The sequence below is a fragment of the Chlorocebus sabaeus genome, chromosome 22 (genome assembly GCF_047675955.1).
Source record: "Chlorocebus sabaeus isolate Y175 chromosome 22, mChlSab1.0.hap1, whole genome shotgun sequence".
Taxonomy (NCBI): domain Eukaryota; kingdom Metazoa; phylum Chordata; class Mammalia; order Primates; family Cercopithecidae; genus Chlorocebus; species Chlorocebus sabaeus.
The window spans coordinates 18,780,361-18,799,671 of record NC_132925.1 but is presented as its reverse complement, the minus strand read 5'-3'; the positions used below and the strand labels follow the sequence as shown (position 1 = coordinate 18,799,671).

The window sequence follows — 19,311 nt, the reverse complement described above, 5'->3', positions numbered from 1 at the left end:
CAAAGGTACCAGAAAGAGTGTAGTTAATATATTGGACATGAGGCTCAGACTAGGTAGAGAAAGAAATGAGGACAGGATCAGCTTGATAGATGGAGAGAAAAGAGAGAAATCCAGTTCACACAAAGTATGCAGTGGGTGTGAGAGAGCTGAGAGGTCAGGAGACTATAACCAGAAGAGTGAGATGTTAAAGTTTTTAAGATTTCAGAGTTGGGAGTAGTTTCCAGTAATGGCAAAAATAAAGTCCAGGTTGTGATCCTGAGGGTGAGTTACTGAACTGCAGTAGAGGTCATTGGGGAGATTAGTAAGCAATACTTTCTCATAAATTTATACTTTCTACAAGACACTAGAAGCTTTAAAGCTGCTATACATTTAAATTTCCTAAAATAATGTGCCATTGTTCTCTTAACTTTAGCTAGATTGTAGCCAAGTGTACTGGGTCAATAAACAATGGGCAAAAGCTGTTCTGGTCTTTTATGATAATAATAGTACTCACAGATATTTATTGAGCACATTGTTATGGCTTAGGACCTTGACACCGGTTGTTTTCATATGGTATGTCGTTTAAATCTTAACCTTGGTAGCTCAAAGTGTTAATATTCCCATTTTACCCCTGGCAAAACTGTGATTTAGCAGCAATAAGTAACCTTTTCAAGGTCATAGTGAGTGGTAGATAGGACATTTAAATTCATTGTATGACTCCAGTGTGTTTAACCATTGCATTCTAGGTAGAGTGTGTGCATGGTGGAGTTGAAGAGGATTTATATATAGCTCACATTCCTTCATGTTATTCAGTTTTGTAGATTATCACACATGCAGAGATGAGTTTGAGCTTAAAAAAGAATAAAGCTGGGGGCCATGTCTTTAAAAAAAAATTGTCACATTGACCCTCTTTGGACTCTCAATGCATGTGCATCTTATGCAGTATTTTAAAAATTAAATAAATGATTTATCAAGCCACAAAAAACCATGGAGGAAACTTAAATACATTCTACTAAGTGAAAGCAGCCAATCCGAAAAGGCTACAAACTATATGATTCCAACTGTAAGATGCTCTGGAAAAGGCAAAACTAGGGAGACCCTGAAAAGATCAGTGGTTACCAGGGTTTTGAGGGAAGTAGAGATGAGCAGGTGGAACATGGAATTTTTAGGGCAGTGAAACTACTCTGTATGCTACTATAGGGGTGAGTACATGTCACATATTTGTCCAGACCTGTAGAATGTACACGGGGAGTGAACCCTAACATGAACTGTGGACTCAGGGTGATAACGATTTGTCAGTGTAGGTTCATCAATTGTAACAAATGTATCAGTTTAGTCAGGAATGTTAATAATGAAGGAGGCTATGCAAGTGTAGGGGCAAGGGATATATGACAAATATCTGTTCTTTCTATTCAGTTTTATTATGAACCTAAAACTGCTTTAAAAAGTGAAATGTATTTAAAATACTAAATTTATGTTATATATATTTTACCACAATTTAAAAACTGTAGAGATGGAGAAAGATATATCTTGTGAACACTAAAGACAACTGGAGTCGCTGTATTAGTTTCAGACAAAACTTCAGAACAAGAAAATTACCAGGGTTAAAGAGGACAAAAAATTAAGTGAAATTAGAGTAGTATTTGAATTATCTGAGATTTATAGTGATGCACCTTAACCTCACAATTACAAGGTTGATATGGTACTTCTGGTCTAAAAATTCACAGTACCAAATAATATATTAAAAACTTTATTGTAACCGAATGAAATCAGATGTATTAGTTAACAGTTGCAACTTGCTCTTAACACTTTTATGTTCCATAAAAGCTCCATGCTTTCTCATTTTAAGATCTCACAGATGTATTACGTGACCAAAGTGACACTTATTTAGAGCTAGTATAGTCAGACTCACCAGTTCACCAAAAGAAAAACCTTGAAAACTCACTGGAAAAGTTTAAACCTTTGCTCTCCATTTTTGGCATATTTGTGCAAGCATATCTTGCTTTTGTATTTGCTGTTAAAGGAAATAATTTTGGAAATCACAATGTTCATATTATTAAAATTCAGTTTTATATTATATATATATAAAAGAACGTAATTAATACAATTTATCAGTAGTGATATGGCTAAAATCTGGAGGGGGCTGGAAAGTCATATGGAATCAGTATCACAAGCACATACTTAAACAAAAAATACACTTGATTTGGAGTTTAATTAGAGTAGCCTAAAAAAGCATGCATTCTTTGTTGCAATAATTCATTGTCATTTAAATATGTTGAATTTTCTTCCTATTTTTTCTAGGGATAAGTAGTTAAAAAAAAAAAAGTGTTTTTTCCTGAAATAATATCAAAATTTGTATCTGGCTTAACACATCTGACCTTACACTCTTCAGAGGAAGTGAACACATGTTCTATGAGTAATTCCCTAAATAAATGTGCAGCCAAACAAAGAAGCAGTAAGGTCAAATTCCAGTGTTTTTTCTTAGCTGGAATAAAATTAAAATTCAAAAATTAGGTTAACAGGCTTCTACCCTTTTTGATCAGTTATAGTGTGGTGGAGACGATGTCGGGGAGGAGGAGGGGAAAGAATCTGTCAGTGATAGTGCTGATGGAGTTTGGAGAAGGAGAAAGTTAGTGAAGTTGGAGTTGGTGAGAATGTATGGATTGGTGCTATGAACATTGTTTTTTCCAGTAGTAGTTATACTCTTTTTGTCAATTCTGCCTTGTGAGAAGGAGTAATAGTAGGTGGTATAGCCTAGTCACAGATCATTGTTCTTCCTAGTGTACAAAGCAACTCAAAATTAATAGCAGTCAGGGATGATTACTGTTAGCTCCCTTTCCTCCTGATGTTAAGAGCTCCGACCCAGAAAAAAATATCATTTGAGGCCTATAGACTAGTAAAAAGAATCTTTTTCTTTAATGTAAAAAAAAATAAAACATTCCGTTTACTTTTTTAAAAATTGGAAAGTCGGAACATAAAACTCTTTAGTATAACTGCTGATCTTTGGGGGAAAACCAGTCTCTTAGTGAAGAGAACAGCATTACCCTTTGGGCCAAATGGAACCCAGCCAAGAACTAAACCAGATCTTTTTTCTGAGATTTTCTAGCTTTGACTCTAAGTCAGCACTTAACCTCAGCACTATTCGCTATTCAGGGTGATCATTCTTTGTTCTGAGGGACTCTCCTGTACATGATAAGATGTTTTAGCAGCTTTTCTGGCCTCTACCTACTAGGTGCCAATAATACCCCTCCCCCTCCAGTTGTGACAACCAAAATTGTCTCAAGACACTGCCAAATAGGAGGTAAAATTGCTCCTGTGGGGGTCCTCTTCCCCTCTGCCCTGCAACCCACCTTTTGAGAATCACTGCTCTAAGTGTATTACAGAATTGGTTGATCCAGAATGTTTTCCCAATTTTAGTTCTACTTTTAAATATTTTGTCGTATTTTAAGTATCTTGGTGGAATAAGCTTTACTTTTAAGAACTGTAAAAATAAACTGGAAACGCATTTCTAATTTAGGGGTGAAAATGAGAACGAGGTCTTTCCTTGATTTGCAAATTCAATGTTAAGACCTTTGCATGCCTAACACAGTGTTTTTCAGATTGCAGTTGGGGACACATTAGGGGGTCATGAAATACTTTAGTGGCTCATGTGCGTGCATGCAAGAATGTATAGGGTCACAATGTAAAAGGTATTTCTTTTGGAATAAACAAAAAACATATGTGTATGCCTAGCCTTCCCTTTCAGACTGGAATATTCTGAACATATGCTTCATAGCAGTAGGTGCTTAGTTAAGCTGTTTATCCAGTCAGGTTAAACTTGTCAAATATTTTTTGAGATACAAAACATTCAAATGTGTTCGTTGCTGAAGATTGGAGACCTGTTGTTAACTTTAGTTTCTGGTGCATATCATCTTGCTTGCAAGAGGAGGGAGCTCGCAACTCCATCACATAGTTTAGAACATTCTTGGCACGTTACATGTGGACTGTTCCTGCCCTCCCCCTACACAAAGTGATGAAAAAAGACAACTCTGTAATTATTGTCTTCATCAGCATGCATGCAAAAGTCTTGTTTTTCATCAGTTAGTATTTCTTTTGTTAACTTTTGTAGAAATTATCCTTCATGTTGGAAAGGGCAATAAATGTTTTGTGTATTTATTGAGAATCAAACATGAGTATAACACATCTAAAAATTACTCCTAACACTCTGCTTGTACTCTTTGTAAAAATCATTTTTAAATGACAACCTTGAGTTGAATAATAGCCTACGGGGAATGCCTTAAGTGTGACAGTCTGCCACTACAAAGTCGTAGATTCAGCTGTTAATAGAAAATTCCTGCGTTTCTGAAATTCATCTACACTTTCAATCACCTAAAAAGCTGCCTTTGTTTCTATTTACTAAAAACCATACGTTTATATTTGGAGTTATTTCATTTATTCGGTGGTTATTTTTTGAAGATTGAACCACCTACAGGAAGAGTGTTTTCATCTTTTCAGTAGTAAGGACATTTCAGACTAGTTTTATAATGTTAGAAACTCTGTCTTAGGGTGGTAGTGTTTTCCTCTGAGGAAAAATGTTAATGATTGTTTAAGAGTAATTTATCTTACAATTCATTTATTTTCACAGTAGATTTTTTTTATATCCCTATGTTTTTAATTTAGCTGATATCCAGCAGAGATATTCGAGGTATTTTCATGCCAGTTTCAGGGGAAATTTGTGTTGGGTTTTGTTTTGTTTTGTTTTGTTTTGTTTTTTGTGGACTGTATAACATCCTACATTTTATATTTGCAAGAGACCAGTGGATATATTGCACAAAAATCCACATGTTTGTTACATTCTGCACTTACATATTTTTGTATTACTGAGTTGCTAAGCCTAGTTCTTGTGTGTGAAATGAAAGCAAGTATAGAAGATAGCTAAAATTTAATGTTGATTAAAAACTAAGCTTTGTGTGGACATAATTGTTTCGAAAGCCAGGTTTCTGGTACTGACCTTTAAAAGTAGACTAAGGAGCAATACTAATATGGATTTAACAATAAAATTTCTTTATCAGCCAAGGATATGATTTTTAAGTACTGTCATAAGAATTTAGGTACAAAGTTGTTCCATCATTAAAGTTAGTTTTGAGACTAGTTTGAAATTACTTTTTCATAGATTAATGTATAGTTTCCTTATTCAATTAATAAACATATTTAGCATCCACTAGTTACTAAATACTATATGAAGTTCTTATTCATAGGTTTTTAAAAGTTTTTGTCTTTTCTAGCAAATATTAGCACTGCATTGTTCTTAAAAATAATCAACATAGTAGAAAGTTCTGTTACAGCCCTCTGTGTCCGTGTTGAGTTGGGAACCCGGCAGTGTCACTTTTAACATAGTTGTTGTGTAAGTGCTGTACTATTCCGAAAGGTGATTATAAATAACTCTTTTGAAGGACAAAATGCTATTATTTTAAAAGGATATATTCATCCTCCTACTAGAAAGAGATTTATTTGAATCTCATTGTTACGGAATGCTGAACAGTACAATCAGAGCAGCTGCTGAAACTCCTAAATGAGCATTAATTTTTTCTTCTGGGTACTCAGTGAAAACAAAGCACAAACTTTATGATAAAGAATGCAAATATTTCATTTTTACAAACATGTTGTTATCTAAGTTTCTATATTTAGCTGCTGAATAAATTTCTGGAGCAAATAATGCTGCTGCCAAGATATAAAGGTCATTTTTTTCTAATCCTTAATTTTACTTCTCCTTATTCTGTAGGGAAAAAAATAAGGTGTGTGAGAGGGACTACTAAAAGGTTAAATTTCAGTAAATATAGAATTAAACTTCGTTATATATTGCTTTAATAATTTCAATAAAGTGCCTTGTAGTCTGTTATCCAGTCAGTAATCTGCATAATCTTTAGTACATAGTGTTTTTTAGAAGTCATTCAGCTTCTCACATTTATGCAGCCAACAGACATGTGAAAGAAATGCTCATCATCACTGGTCATTAGAGAAATGCAAAACAAAACCATAATGAGATATCATCTTATGCCAGTTAGAATGGTGATCATTGAAAAGTCAGGAAACAGATGCTGGAGAAGATGTGGAGAAATAGGAATGCTTTTACACTATTGGTGGGAGTGTAAATTAGTTCAACCATTGTGGAAGACAGTGTGGCAATTCCTCAAGGATCTAGAACTAGAAATACCATTTGACCCTCCAATCCCATTACTGGGCATATACCCAAAGGATAATGAATCATGCTACTAGAAAGAAATACGCACATGTATGTTTATTGCAGCACTATTCACAATAGCAAAGACTTGGAACTAACCCAAGTGTTCATCAGTAATAGACTGGATAAAGAAAATGTGGCACATACACACCATGGAATACTGTGCAGCCAAAAAAAAGGATGAGTTCACGTCCTTTGCAGGGACATGGATGAAGCTGGAAACCATCATTCTCAGCAAACTGTCACAAGAACAGAAAACCAAACACTGCATGTTCTCACGCATAAGTGGGAGTTGAACAATGAGAACACATGGACACAGGGAGGGGAACATCACACACTGGGGCCTGTCGGGATGGGGGGCTGAGGAAGGGATAGCCTTAGGAGAAATACCTAATATAGATGACGGATTGATGGGTGCAGCAAACCAACATGGCACACGTATACCTATGTAACCTGCACATTGTGCACATGTACCTCAGAACTTGTATAATTTTTTAAAAGTAAAGAAAAAGAGATTATCATTCAGCTTCTCACAGATATTTTAGTTCATGATTTGTAAATCAGTGAAACTGATCACATATTTTTATATTTTACATTCACTTTTTGAACAATTACTCTTAAGTTGCTCTTCTTTTGAAGATTGGATTTATTGTAACATGTATATGTATACTTAATAACTACTAATTTATATTTACTTTTATTTGTTCAGAATTGAAATCTCCTTGAACTTATAAATTATATAGGTAACCATTGATTATTTTGACCTAACTTGACTTCTCTTGGCGCCTGTGAATAGATATACTAAGAACAATGTTAAGTCTTGTGATTTGTTAAAGGATACAAAGTTACAGCTAGATAGGAGGAATCTACCACTGCAGGATGGATATAGTTAACAAAATTATGTAGTTTCAGGTAACACAAATGATAAATGTTTGAGATGATGCATTTGCTAATTGCCTTGATCTGATCACTATACATTGTATGTATCAGAACAACACTATGAACCCCATGAGTATGTGCAATTATTTGTCTGTTAAAAAAAATAGAAAGGATGGGTGGTATAAAATGTTTGATGTCATGCATATTTTTAAATCTTCACAAAAAATCATTATAGAGGAAGTAAAATATGTGAGAATAATTTATCATTCTTTTCACTTTTTTTTTTAAAGGTGATGGATGTGGACACACTGTGCTAGGCCCTGAGAGTGGAACCCTTACATCCATAAACTACCCACAGACCTATCCCAACAGCACTGTTTGTGAATGGGAGATCCGTGTAAAGATGGGAGAGAGAGTTCACATCAAATTTGGTGACTTTGACATTGAAGATTCTGATTCTTGTCACTTTAATTACTTGAGAATTTATAATGGAATTGGAGTCAGCAGAACTGAAATAGGTAGGACATTTTTTTGTAAATGTGCCTGTAAATACATCATTGTCTCTATGATGTATTTTTTTGGTATGAACATGAAATAACCATGCTGCATAAAGTGCTGTGTGGGAAATTATTGAATATGTGTAAAAATCTTGAATTTGAGTCTTTTGGGAAGAGAAGATTCTTGTCTATTTATTTATTTTCCTAATAAACACATATTGGTACCCTTACCCAAGATGCCACTGTACTACTAAGAAGGAGGAAGTTAATTCTCTCTCTCTCTCTTTTTTTTTTTTTCTTTTTTGATACAAAGTCTCGTTCTTGTTGCCCAGGCTGGAGAGCAGTGGCGCGATTTTGGCTGACTGCAACCTCCACCTCCTGGGTTCAGGTGATCCTCCTGCCTCAGCCTCCTGAATAGCTGATTACAGGTGCCTGCCACCATACCCAGCTAAATTTTTTTGGATTTTTAGTAGAGATGGGGTTTCACCATGGTGGCCAGGCTGTTGGCCAGGCTGGTCTCAAACTCCTGACCTCAGATGATCCACCCACCTCAGCCTCCCAAAGTGCTGGTATTACAGGCGTAAGCCAGTGCGCCTGGCCAGTTATCTCATTTTTTTAAAATGTTTTTGTCTCATAATTTTATTTGCAGTTGAAGAATACATGTATAATTCATGCTTAGGAGACAGTATAGCATGGTGATTATAAGCAAGGGTTTTGGATCCAGACTTCCTGGGATTAAAGCATAGCTCTCATCAGCTTGCTGTGTGACTTTGGCCAGATTACCTGACCTCTCTATTTTTTATCTTGTGAAAAACACAGGGAATGATCTAGTATGTGTAATGTGCTTAGAAAAGTGAACAGCACCTAAGACATAATATATGCTGAGTAAATGGTAGTTGCCATTGTTGTTCTTGATTAAGAGCAGTGGTTCTCAATTATAGCTGTATATTAGAGCCACCTAAGTAGTAAACAATACCGTAAACCCAGTTACCATCCTAGACCAGTTGAATCAGAATTGATTAGGTGGAACCCAGGCCTCAGTATCTTAAACGCTTCCTGGGAAAATCTCTTTTGCAGTCAAGGTTAAAAACCTTTGATTTAGGCATCAGTACATTTCTTAAGCAAGAAAGGTGGAAAATTTTGTAAGGCTTTTTTAGGTGAACTAACATTATAAAATTAAGAATTCTTTGTGAGTTTATTTAGAAACATTTTTTGGTTCCAGTGTGTAAAATATCCTTCAGAACTATAATAGGAATCCAGTATACTGTTCTTTAAATACCGTACTGTGTTCATCCTCTGGCCTCCTCTCCGTCTCTAGTGAAGTCCTTCATTTCTTCTTTACTTTTTGGCCTCTTACCTACCAGAGGAAAAATTCCTGCCCTATCTCCCAGGCTGCTGATTGATAAACTTTGGTGCTTCTCAGTCAGCTCTTGATTAACCTGGTGATTTGAGCACCACGTGCATATTGCATGAATATATGGTGTTGAACAAAGTTTTAGGAACACATCGCCTGAGGATGTAGAAGAACTTACTGTAATATTAACACTAATAGAAGATAACTGGATAGTAAATGTCTCCTGCAGATGCAGTAGAGAGCACACAGTGCCACCTGGGCATTCTTTAAACAACAGTGAGAAAAAGTGAACCACAGTTTGGTCACCCCTCTAACACTTTACAGGAAATAAGGGAGATAGAGAAATACATTCTACTGACTGTAAAGTCTAAATTAAGGATATGAGAAATTCTGTAGAACAAACGACCTAGTTTCTTCAACATATAAATAGCATTTAAAAAAACAGGAGGAGGGGGAAGGGAACTGTTCTACATTGCAACATATCTTCCTAAAGTAATATGTAGACTTTGCTTGGATCTTGATTCAAGCTAACCACTGAAAGAAAATATTTTTAAGATTATCATAAAAATTTGAAGCATTGGGCATTCAGTGATAGTAAAGGATTACTGTTTTAGATGTAATAATGTTAAAATTATTTTTAAGTTCTAATTTGTTAGAGACATTCTGAAGTTCAAATGTCTAGGATTTATGTTTAAGTATATCAGAAATAGGGAGAAGGATAGGAGAAACAAGGGCGTCTTTGGTGAAGCTGAGTAATGGGCAGATGGGAATTGTTACACCTTCTTTCTACTTTTGTGTAATTTTGAAAATTCCAATAAAGAAAAGTGGTTTTGTTAAAATAAGGCAAGAGAATTACATATTTAGACAATACATAGTGGCACTGTTGCTAGAGAGGAGGAGTGGCATGGGGAAGATTCTGAGCACAGGTTTTAAATGGCTTGCTAAGTTCTCAAAGCTCCAGGAGTTACTTACTGAGAGTCCTTTTTCTACAAAGTGTTGAACCTGCCCAGACTTTACATAGTCACTTTCTGTACAGTCTGAAGGTTAAAAGAAGTAACACTTTGCAGTGTTTGGGGTGTAATTAGGTATTTAATAAATCTCAGCTTACCCTTATTTCCATTGCTTTTTCCTGTTCTCCTCATGGGAGAATGGAAAGCTGCAGAAAGGTCAAGGGGCCTGAGTGATGATGGTACCTGTTGGGCTTCAGTGTGTACCCACCCTTCCCCCATCACACCTACCGTATACCCACTGGTCCTCCATTTGGTAGCAGCCTATGGTTAGTGGTAGAAAAGTTTCTTAACATATTGCAGAGAAATAAAGATAATTCAAGAATAGTCATTTAACATTCTGGTTAAGATAGGTCTGCAGACAATTACAGGATAGAAACAAATACATTATGGGCATCAAGATTTCAGTGATAATGACACTGAATCTTTTTTTCTTTTCCTATGTCATGTTTTCTCAGTGCCCCTTTAGAAAACAGGTATTAAAGGAGAAGAGAGTTCGTTGGTCTCTCTGTGTTTCTGATGTTTACATTTGAAGTATATGGGCTAATTATTTTGTGGGATGTTTGTCTGGTGCTTCCTCATGATAAGATTCCAGTGACAGACTTTTGGCAAGAACACCACAGAAGCGATGTTCTCAGTGTATAATATCATGGCACATGAGATTGATTCGTCCCATTTCTGGTGCTGTTAACTTTGATATTTTGGCTAAGGTGATGTCTCCCAGTTTTCTACACTGTAACTATGCTGCTCTTCAAAACCAATACATGTCTGATTGGGAGATTCTTTGAAATGATGGAAATATCCTGTTAGTCATCAAACTTACACCCACTAGATTTGGGATATATTAATTTTGTATAAATCAATTATTTTCTAATTTTATTATTCCATCTATATTTATTACTTTTTTTTTCCTACTGAAAACAGGATCTTTCCCTTCTCTCCCATTTGTTTGTTTATATCAGTGTGAAGTCAGTGGATTCCTATGTTAGGCCATCACTTATCACCCTTTCCTGTTATTATTTTGGTGCTCAGATTGTCCCAAATCTCCAGTGGGAGCCTCTTCATGCTAGCTCCTGTGTCCTTTGGTGATGTCTTTATCATTCTTTGAGTACTTCTTTATATTCTGGCATGGGATATTCTAGATTTATCTTGTGCTTGCCCTACTTCAGCCCTGGAATCAGCCATTTCTTCAAGGAATCCTGGTTCTTTTTAGTGGAGAATGGTATTAGAAATCAATGTCTGGTTGCTAGGTTTAGACCAATGAGCTACCATATGCCCTATCAACAGACAGATTTAGTAAGTAGACATTTGTGTATACATATGTATATACATGTACCTGTGTTATATCTTTTCATATTTATCTGTCTGTATTAAAGAGTATGAGTTTATACTGATACCTTTAGTACTAATGCAACATTGTAGGGTTCATTCTGTCCTTTTCCTCTCTCTCTTTCTAACTCACTTCTCTGACAGTGAGAAATCTTGCTCCCATTACCTGTATTTACTTACTTGTTCAGTGCTATAACCAGAAAATAGTTTTAGAATTGCTAACCCATGACTAGAACTGAAAGAAGCCCACTACCTAGAATTCGTACCTGAGGACTTACAGTCTAAATACTACATTAAAAAATTCTTTGGGCTGGTTCTTACTCCATCACCACCTGCCCTTCAATGTGGTTATGTTACTCATTTGAAATATGGTTTGGTTTATTTCTTTCTGTTCGTCTTCCATTATAAGTTTTTTTCTTCGTCCTTGTTGGTTTTCTTTCTCTTTTGTTGAATATGTTAAACATTAACATGATTCTCAAAGTTAAAACTGTACAAAAAGATAGATAAGTGACGTTCCTCCCCTTTACAGTGCATTTCTTCTATCCTTTTAACCCCATCTCCACCCACTCCCTATAGCTAACCAATTGCATTAGTCTTTATCTTTTCTGTACTCTTTTATACAAATGACATTTATATTTTCTGTTTTCTCCTTTCTTACACAAAATTTAACAGTCTTTCAATATTCTTCTGTACTTTGCTTTCCCCCCACTTACCAGTGTTTTCTGGAAATCACTGTGCATCACTTTGTAGAGATAGTCCTCATTCTTTTTACAGCAGTATAGGACTCCATCATGTGGATGTATCATAGTTTATTTAATTACCCTTTTATGAATTATTCTATCGGTTGCTTTCGATGTTTTACAGTTATAAACTATTTTTGTATTCTTTGAGGTGTCTTTGGTGTAGATTCCTGAAGTACAATTGCTGAGTCTAAAGGTAAATTATATACTTTGTTAGACATTGCCAAATTGGAAGTTATACCAGTTTGCATTTCCATAGCATAAAAATGCTTGTCTTTCACAGCCTTCCCAACAAAGTGAGTTGTCATGTCTTTTAAGTTTTGCTAATTGATAATGATAAATAGTATTCAGTATAGTTGTAATTTGCATTTCTCTTACTACGAGTGAAGTTGAACTGGTTTTTTCCATATGTTGACGGCCCTTTTTTTTTTCTTTTTTTACGTTTTAGCTCTTCCTGTCTTTTGCCCATTTTTCTATCAAGTTTTTTTTTTTTATTATTTTTAGAGACAGGTCTTTCTGTATTGCCCAGGCTGGCCTCGAACGCTAGGCTCAAGTAGTTCGCTCATGTCAGCTCCCTGAGTAGCTGGGACAACAGGCACACACCATTTGCCCATCTGTCAGGTTTTCTTGGTCTTTATTTCTCTCGGGTTTTAGGAGTTCTCATTATCTTTTAGGGATATTAGTCTATAAACATAATGATGGTGTATGCTACAAATAATTTCTCCTAATTTGCCAGTTGTCTTTTGACTTTGTTTATGGTACTTTTTTCAACCATGCAAACTTTTAAAAATGTATTAACAGTTAGATTCATTAGTCTTTTTTAAAATTGCATCTAGATTCTAAGTCATAGTTAGAAAGCCTCTTCCTGTATCCCAACTAAAGATAAATTTACCCATTTTTTTCTGTAGCGGAATTATATTATTTCATTTTTTATATTTAGATCCCTGGTACATCGGGGTTTTTTTCTTTTGTACGGCATGAGGTATAGATCTCATTGTGTTTTCCATATGACTAACCACTTGCCCCATCACCGTGCATTTAAAAGTTTATCTTTGTCCCAGTGGTTTGAAATACTGCCTTTATCATATACTGCAGTTCTCTATGTGCTTGGGTCTATTTCTGGACTTTGGGTTGCACTCCACAGATGTATCTATCCACATACCAGAATGTGACTGTTTTGTAAAGGCTTTCAGAGGCTTTATAGTGTGTGTTAATGCCTGATAGGGCTTAGCCTCCTTTCAGAAATGTTCATTTTTAGTGTTTTCCTAGCTCTTCCTGCCTGTTCGTTTATCCATGTGAAATTTAGTATCAGCTTATCTAACTCCATAAAAAAGCTCATTGGTGTTTTTATTGAGATCGTGCTATTTATAAATTAACTTTATGATGTTGAGTTATCATATTCAAGACCAAGAGCTCTTTTTTTTTTTCTCCTTTCATCACATCTACTTTTGTTGTCTTTAAGGATTGTTTTAAACTTTTTCTCATGTAGGGTTTACACATGGTTTGTTAACACTTAATCCTTAACATTTTGTCTTCTTTGTTGCAATGGAGATGGAGGTGTTTTTGTTTTGCTATTATGTCCTGTAATGGGTTCCTAATTATGTGAAGACTATATTTCTATATGTTGATTTTTTTCTGCTATTTTACTGAGTTTTTAAAATTATTTCAGTTAGTTTTATCATTCACTTTCTAGGGATTTTCAGATATACAATCACATCTGCAAATAGAGATAGTTTTACTTCTTTTTTTTCCAATTCTTATGCCTATGGTTGATTCTTTTATCTAATTGTACTGGCTAATACCTCCAGTCCAGGACTATGTTAAATAGTAGTGGAGATAGCGAGCATCCTTTCCAGGTTCCTTATCTTAGTGGAAATTTAAAGTGTCTGAGCTCAGGTTGCCATAACAAAATCTATAGACTGAGTGGCTTAAAAAACAGCAATTTACTTTCTCAGAGTTCTGGAGGCTAGAAGTCCCACATCAAGATACCAAGCAATTCAGTTTCTGGCGAGGGCTCTCTTCCTGACTTGTGGATGGCCACCTTCTTCCTGTGTCCTCACATGACAGGGTTGGAGGGATGAGGAGAGAGAAACAACAGGTTCTCTCATGTCTCTTTTTATAAGGACACTGATCCTGTGGATCAGTGCCCCACCTTAGGAAAATTAAAACCATTTAATTGTAATTACCTCCCCAAAGAGCCTACTTCCAACTGTAGTCATATTAAGAGTTGGGACTTCAACAGCAATTAATTTTGGGGGCGTACCAGTGTCGGGTCCATAATAGGAAGTATCCACTGATTTCTGTTACGTGTTGTTATCAAGAAAGAATATTGAATTTTGTTGAAAAGCTTTTTTAGCATCTATGGAGGTAATGATATGGTTTTTCTATCTAAATCTATTGGTATGGTGTATTATATTAATGGGTTCCCTAATATTGAACTAATATTTGTTGGAATAAATATCTCTTGGTTATGGTGTAGCATTCTTTTAATGTGGCATTGGATTATGTTTCCTAATATTTTGTTAGTATTTTTGCATAAATATTGATAAGTGATATTAATTTGTAATTTACTTTGCATTTTCTTTATCAGGCTTAGGTATTTATAAATAAAAAGAAATATGAAGTTTTCCTTTTTACTTCTTTGGAAAAATTTACAGAGAATATGAACAATCTAGTATTTGAAGGTTTCACTCTGTGAAACTATCTTAGCCTGGTGAGTTTTTGGTAGCATGCTTCCTTAATGACATTCTCTGTTTCTTCTCAGGAAATTGGTCTGTTTGAGCTTTCTACCTCTAATGGGTCCAATTGTAATAAACTATACTTGCCTGGTAATTACCCATTCACCTAGGTGATCTAATATACTTGTCGTGATGTCTGTAAAATAGAATCTTACATTTATTAAAATGGTTATTTCAGTGTTTTTCCAATAGTTGTTTCCCTCCTGTCATTTCTTGTTTTACATATTTATGCTTCCCACCCTCTTTTTTCATTAAATTAGCTAGGGTCATGCCTATTGTGTTAAATTTTTCCAAAAAGTTCGTTTTGATTTATTAGAGCTATTGTTTTTCTGTTGTCTACATTATTAATCTCTATTTTCATGATTTTAAAAATTTGGGGTTTTTTTTTTTACTTTGTTTTTTTTGTTGTTGTTGTTGTTGTTTTGGTTTTTTTTTGTTTTTGAGATGGAGTCTCACTCTGTCGCCCAGGCTGGAGTGCAACGGCCGGATCTCAGCTCACTGCAAGCTCCACCGTCCGGGTTTATGCCATTCTCCTGCCTCAGCCTCCGGAGTAGCTGGGACTACAGGCGCCCGCCACCTCGCCTGGCTAGTTTTTTGTATTTTTTAGTAGAGACGGGGTTTCACTGGTTTAGCCAGATGGTCTCGATCTCCTGACCTCACGATCCGCCTGTCTCGGCCTCCCAAAGTGCTGGGATTACAGGCTTGAGCCACCGCGCCCGGCCTACTTTGTTAACTACTAGTTTTAGCTAGCAATTTAATTCACTTTTTCTTTCATTTTTATTGATAAAAATGTCTAAGCCTATGAATTTTACTTTGATCACATCCTTAAGAATGATATCACTGATTAATATTGGTCAATTACATAATTTATTAGGAATTTTGTAATTTTGGTTTATGTTTTTCTTTTACCCAATAATTGTTTAATAGGTTTATTTCTAATTGGAAGGACCTTTCTTTGTTATTGCTAATAATGTATAATTTTATTGCATTATAGTCAGAGAACATTGTAAAATTTCTACTTTATGGAACTTTCTAATGACTTCTTTATAAGCTAATGTATGACCAGTTTTTTTGTGAATATTCTATATATAGTTGAGAAGGTTTACTCTCTACTGTAAAAAAGTTTGATGTGCATTTAAAGTATCTGTCTTTATTTTGCTGTTTTGGTCTTCTATATTCTTATTTTATCTACTTGATCTCCTATTTGGTGTGGTTCTTTCTTTCTTTGCTGTGTCTCCTGGAGGTTTTGCTTTTATAAACTTGCTGTGTTGTGTTGACTAGATATTCATAATTCTAATATCTCCATTTTAAATTATGACTTCTCACATTTAAAGGTTTCCTACCCATCATATAGTACTTTTTAGTTTGAATTCTCCTTTGTTTGGCACCAGTAGCACACACATACCCTCCTATTTATTCCTTACTGTTTTCATTATCCTGCTGTGTCTGTCTGTGCCCATCACTTTTATTTTTAGCCTTTCTGAATCACTTTGTTTTGGGTGTGTTTCTTGTATATTGCATATTTTTGGGTCTTCATGAGCCAAATTGCAAATTTTTTTAATGTCTAAGTTAAATCCATTTTCATTTATTTATAACTGATACATTTTGACTCTTTCCATATCTTTTAAAGTTATGTGTATTATATTTGTTGGGTTTATTTTTCTACATTGTTTTCTGTCCTTCTGGGTTTTTTTAAAGTGTCTTTTCGTGTTTGGTAAGGTTTATAGTTTTGTTCTAGGTGCTGCTTTTCAATTTATACTTTTTAAAATGGCTGTGGTCCCTATTGTCTTAATCATTTACTATCCAATTTGTCCATTTTTAATGGTATTCTTTATTTTCTACCTATTGCCTATATAACATTCAATGAACTAGACTTCTTTCCACTTCCTTCTGTACCCACTTTCCTCTGATTTATTCTGTTTAGTGTGGCTACAACAGAGTAACTGAAGCTGGATGTTTTATAAAGAAAACAATTTTATTTGGCTCGTAATTCTGGTGACTGGAAAGTACAAGAGTGGACAGCTCATTGTATAAAGGTTTTGTGCTGCTTCAACTCATGGAAGAAACTGGAAGGGGAAGGGGCTTGTGCAGAGAGAGGGGACTGAGGAGGCCTACTCGCTTTATAACAACCCCATGTCATGGTAACTAATCCAGTCCTGTTCGAGTTAGAACTGATTCCCATGAGATGGCATTAATCAATTTATGAGACATCTGGCCCCATGACCCAAACAACTCCCATTAGGCCCCACTTTCCAGTACTGTCATGCTGGCAGTTAAACTTCAACGTGAAGACTACACTTTCAGAGATCATTTCTGTAGTTTATTATTAGAAAGTTTCTCTGAATGTGTAGAACACTGGAAAAGATGATCTAAGACTACCGTGAATATGTCTATGCACACAAACTAGAAAGTCTAGAGGAAATGGTTACATTCCTAGAAACACACAACCCCACACGTTTGAATCAGGAAGAAACAGAAATCCTGAATGGAACAAGTAATAAGTAGTGAGGTTGAATCAGTAATAAAAAATCTCCCAACGACAACAATAACAACAAATACCCAGGACCAGATGGATTCACAGCTGAATTTTACCAGACATTCAAAGAAGAACTGATACCAATTCTACTGAAACTATTCCAGAAGATTGAGAAAGAGGGAATCCTCCCTAATTCTTTCTGTGAAACCAGTATCACCCTGATACCAAAGCCAGGAAAAGACACAACAAACAAGGAAAACTGCAGACCAATATTCCTAATGAACATAGGTGCAAAAATCCTCAACAAAATCCTAGCAAACCAGATTCAGCAGTATATCAACAAGATAATTCAGCATCAAGTGGGTTTCATACCAGGAATGCAAGGATGGTTCAACATATGCAAATCAAGAAATGTGATTCACCACATAAATATAATTAAAACAAAAAAAATTTCCATAGATGAAGAAAAAGCATTTGATAAAATTCAGTATCCCTTCATGATAAAAGTTCTCAACAGGCTGGGCGCGGCAGCTCAAGCCTGTAATCCCAGCACTTTGGGAGGCCGAGACGGGTGGATCACGAGGTCAGGAGATCAAGACCATCCTGGCTAACGCGGTGAAACCCTATCTCTACTAAAAAAATACAAAAAACTAGCTGGGCGAGGTGGCGGGCATCTGTAGTCCCAGCTACTCGGGAGGCTGAGGCAGGAGAATGGCGTAAACCCGGAAGGTGGAGCTTGCAGTGAGCTGAGATCCGGCCACTGCCCTCCAGCCTGGGCGACAGAGCAAGACTGTGTCTCAAAAAAAAAAAAAAAAAAAAGGTTCTCAACAAACTAGGCACAGAAAGAACATACCTTAAAATAATAAAAGCCATATATGACAGACTCACAGCCAACACACTGAATGGGGAAAAACTGAAAGCATTCTTCCTAAGAACTGGAACAGAGAAGAATGCCCACTTCTACCACTTTTGTTCAACGTAGTACTAGAAGTTCTATCTAGAACAGTCAGGCAAAAGAAAGAAAGAAAGGGCATCTAAGTTAGAAAAGAGAAATCAAACTATCTCTGTTTGCTGATGATGTGATCTTACACCTTGAAAATTCTAAAGACTCCTCCAAAATCTCCTAGATTGGATAAATGAATCAGTAAAGTGTCAGGTTACAAAATCGTCATACACACATCAGTACTACTGCTATGTACCAGTAATGTACGAAACTGAGAATCAAATCAAGAACTCAGTCCCATTTACAATTGCTGCAAAAAAAGAAAGAAAAAAAAAAAAACAACCCTAGGAATATACTTAACCAAAGAGGTGAAAGATCTCTACACATAGAACTGCAAAACACTGATGAAAGAAATCATTGATGATACAAACAAATAGAAAAACCTCCTATGCTCATGAATTGAAAGAATCAGTATTGTGAAGATGACCATACTGCCCAAAACAATCTACACATTCAATACAGTTTCTACCAAAATACCACCAATGCCTTTTTTCTTTCTTTCTTTCTTTCTTTCTTTTAGAGAGAATTTTACTCTTTCACCCAGTGTGGAGTGCAGTTGTGCAATCTTGGCTCACTTCAACCTCAGCCTCCTGGCTTAGCCTCCCAAGCAGCTGGAATTACAGGCGTGTGCCATCATATCTTGCCAAAAACACCATTTTTCTCAGAATTAGAAAAGAAAATCCTAAATTCAAATAAACCAAAAATCCTGAGTAGCAAAAGCAGTCCTGAGCAAACAAAAGAACTCTGGGGTTATCACTTTAACTATCTTTAAATTATACTGCAAGGCTACAGTAATCAACACAGAATGATAACTGGTATAAAAATAGACACATGCACCAATGAAACAGAATAGAGAACCCAGCTATAAAGCCAAATACCTACAACCAACTGATCTTTGACAGAGCAGACTGAAACATAAAATGGGGGAAAGGACACCCTGTTCGGTGGTGCTGGAAAATTGGATAGCCATACACAGAAGAATGAAACTGGATCCCTATCTCTCACTGTCTACAAAAATTTACTCAAGATGGATTAAAGACTTAACCCTTTCCCCATTTGCTCTGAGAATACTCACCAGTGGCGCTTGCG

The 19,311-nt window shown here is 35.7% G+C and overlaps 1 protein-coding gene and 1 pseudogene across 2 annotated transcripts in view; both read left to right on the top strand.

Annotated features, from left to right (window-relative positions):
- DCBLD2 (discoidin, CUB and LCCL domain containing 2) overlaps positions 1 to 19,311 on the top strand; it is a 91,524-nt gene that overhangs the window by 12,658 nt on the left and 59,555 nt on the right. For both annotated transcript variants that reach the window (XM_073009675.1, XM_038003220.2), the window contains exon 2: positions 7,369 to 7,596. In XM_073009675.1, the coding sequence (XP_072865776.1) occupies positions 7,369 to 7,596 (228 nt within the window). The remainder of the gene's footprint in view (positions 1 to 7,368; positions 7,597 to 19,311) is intronic.
- On the top strand, positions 17,032 to 17,127 carry LOC119626134 (small nucleolar RNA U3; annotated as a pseudogene).